Genomic DNA, 2,573 nt, shown 5'->3' with positions numbered 1-2,573 from the left:
GAACCACAGCAACCTGAGCCTGACTGCTTTGTTGAAGCAGCCAGTTAAAGAACTGAGCTAAGGGGCAGGCCCCCCAATAAATCCATATTAATATGATGAGCTGTAAAAGGCTCAAGTCAATAACTTCTAAGGGTAACCCACTAATATTATAGACTGCTAGACAGTGTTAGATTGTTTAGCTAAATTCAAACACCTTAGTGTTTAGATGCCAATAGAATATTCACCTTTGACAGGACTAAACAAAAAAAAGGGCATACAAAGGAAAGATCATTTTATATTTATATATACAAAATAGGATAGATATACAGCTACTTTCGCTTAATTCAGTGAGAAGAAAGAGGTGTACTAATAGTGTTTGGACAGGATATCCTGTCTGCTTCTTGTACTATGGATAACCACTAAGAAGGTAACAGTGTACAATGTATTGATTATCGAAACTGTCCTATTATTCAGCTTTGAAACTGTCTCATTCATATTTATTTCTCAATAAAATAAAAATAAAAATGGGTATTGTTTCTGTAAAATTATTTAAAACAGAACATTCTTATGTTTGAAAGTTCTTTTAGATACGTGTTCATAGAATCATTCCATGCATCACTTGCATGCAAACTGTAAAATAAAGTTATGTAGGTCTCTAGCTTAGGCAAGTAATTATTTTCAAACAAGTTGTCCTTGCTTTAAGCTTACAGGAGTCCCTCCTCTTGTATTTTTGTATCCTTCTGTGTTTATTCAACACGTTAAGGTAGAACCCTGCTGTTTGAGCATTTTTAGAGAACTTGGTATATGTACTTTATTGACTTGAGTCCACTTTCTCCCCAAGGTCCCTTTTTAATGTTTGTATTCTTTCATCTTTGACAGTGGCTTGAACCTCGCACCTGTAGCACGGCTCAGAGGAACCTGGGAAAAGTTACCAAGCAAGTATGAGAAACATCTCCAAGATCTGCAAGACCTTTTTGATCCATCTAGAAACATGGCAAAATATAGAAATATTCTTAGTAGTCAAAGCATGCAGCCTCCAATTATTCCCCTGTTCCCTGTTGTCAAGAAAGACATGACATTTCTTCATGAAGGTATTTAAAACTTATTTGAAAATTAACATGTTTAGCCTCAGCTAATTTCATAGTATTGTGATTCATTATACATTCCAAAGTATTGGTTATTTCAGTAAAGCTTAACACAATTACATTAGCAGTTTTGGGACACCTAAAAAGTACATTGTTTGTAGGAACAAATTGAAGTGTTTATGCATTATAAATGTAACCTTGACATATTGAGATAAAACTCTTTGTTTTTTTGATTAGTAATATTTTTCCTTCCAACTTTTAAAAAAAATTATTCCACATATATATAGAAAAGTCCCCAAGGCAAATGAACAACTAATGAAATTTGACACAGCAAGTGTTTTTATAACACTCCAAAACAAAACCTTGTTAAAAGCCCTGCACATACCCCTTCCAGGTTACTGCACTCCTCCTGTGCGCTAACAGTAGCATTAGAAATGAGCCCCAAGATGCACCTAGTTGGAGCCTGAAAGGGTGCAGTCAGACAACAAGCAAGAGGGCTAGATGAGGCAAAGTGAAAGTTTAATTTGGAGAAGGGCTGGACATCAAGCAGCTAGAGATGGGGCCAGGGGTTTAGCTCTGAAGCAAGGGAAGGAAGCACCTGGCCTTTTTCCCCATTTAGTGAACTAAAGGTTCGCAGCCTGTTCAAATGGGCTAGTTTAAGCAGCCTGAGGGCAGGATCTGTAGGATTGCTCAGGGAGAGGAGCAGCGGGAGGGGCAAGGGCTTGGGACCAAAGTCCCTGTTGATAGCTCTCTGGTCTGTAGCTAGGAGTTTTCATAACTTCAGTGTGAGGGGTTAGCCTTCTGCGGTGGCCTGTCTTTATCTTATATAAACTGTTTATCTTTTCATGGAGAAGACAAGGCTACAGCTTCTCACAATAATTACTGTCTTGACTTTGAATGCTGTACTTTTGTCTTCACGATGCTATTCAGGCTGGCCTTAAAAATCATATTGTAGCCCAGGATGGCCTTGAACTCAAACTCAAAGCAATACTTCTGCCACAGCCTCCCAATTGCTGGAGTTGGCAGACATGTGCCACCACACCCAGCTTCGTCTCCTTTTTTTTTTTCTTTTTGGTGGAACCAGGGCTTGAACTCAGGCCCTTGCACTTGCCAAGGAAGCGCTTATTCTACAGAGCCAGCTCCCCGGCCCCTTCATCTCCATTTTTACACAGTTGTTGCTTTGCCTCTAAGTCCCCACAGGTGCTGATATTATTCGATGAAGTCGGTATTTGTTTAACCTCATTTGTGTATGTGCTTCTGGGTTTTTGTTGTTGTTTTTGTTTGTTTTAACGTTCTTTTGGGGAGGCTGGTTTGGCTTGGCTTTTGTTTGATGTATGCAAAACTTTAAGTAGTATTTCCTCAAGTGCTTGTCTGCTGGTAATAGAAAATTCTCAGTTTCTATTTGAAAATGACTTACTTTGTTTTATTTATTTTTTTTTTGTCTTTTCTATTTTTTTTTTTTTTTTAACAAGCAAAATAATTAAAAACAAAACCACAACAACCTTAAAG

The 2,573-nt window shown here is 37.9% G+C and overlaps 1 protein-coding gene across 9 annotated transcripts in view; it reads left to right on the top strand.

Moving 5' to 3' along the window:
* Rapgef6 (Rap guanine nucleotide exchange factor 6) overlaps positions 1 to 2,573 on the top strand; it is a 223,318-nt gene that overhangs the window by 186,158 nt on the left and 34,587 nt on the right. For all 9 annotated transcript variants that reach the window (XM_004629326.2, XM_023713121.1, XM_004629328.2 and 6 more), the window contains one exon: positions 859 to 1,070. In XM_004629326.2, the coding sequence (XP_004629383.1) occupies positions 859 to 1,070 (212 nt within the window). The remainder of the gene's footprint in view (positions 1 to 858; positions 1,071 to 2,573) is intronic.

The sequence above is a fragment of the Octodon degus genome, unplaced genomic scaffold (assembly GCF_000260255.1).
Source record: "Octodon degus isolate 3935 unplaced genomic scaffold, OctDeg1.0 scaffold00029, whole genome shotgun sequence".
In the NCBI taxonomy this organism is placed as follows: Eukaryota; Metazoa; Chordata; class Mammalia; order Rodentia; family Octodontidae; genus Octodon; species Octodon degus.
This window is presented reverse-complemented; position numbering and strand designations above follow the sequence as displayed.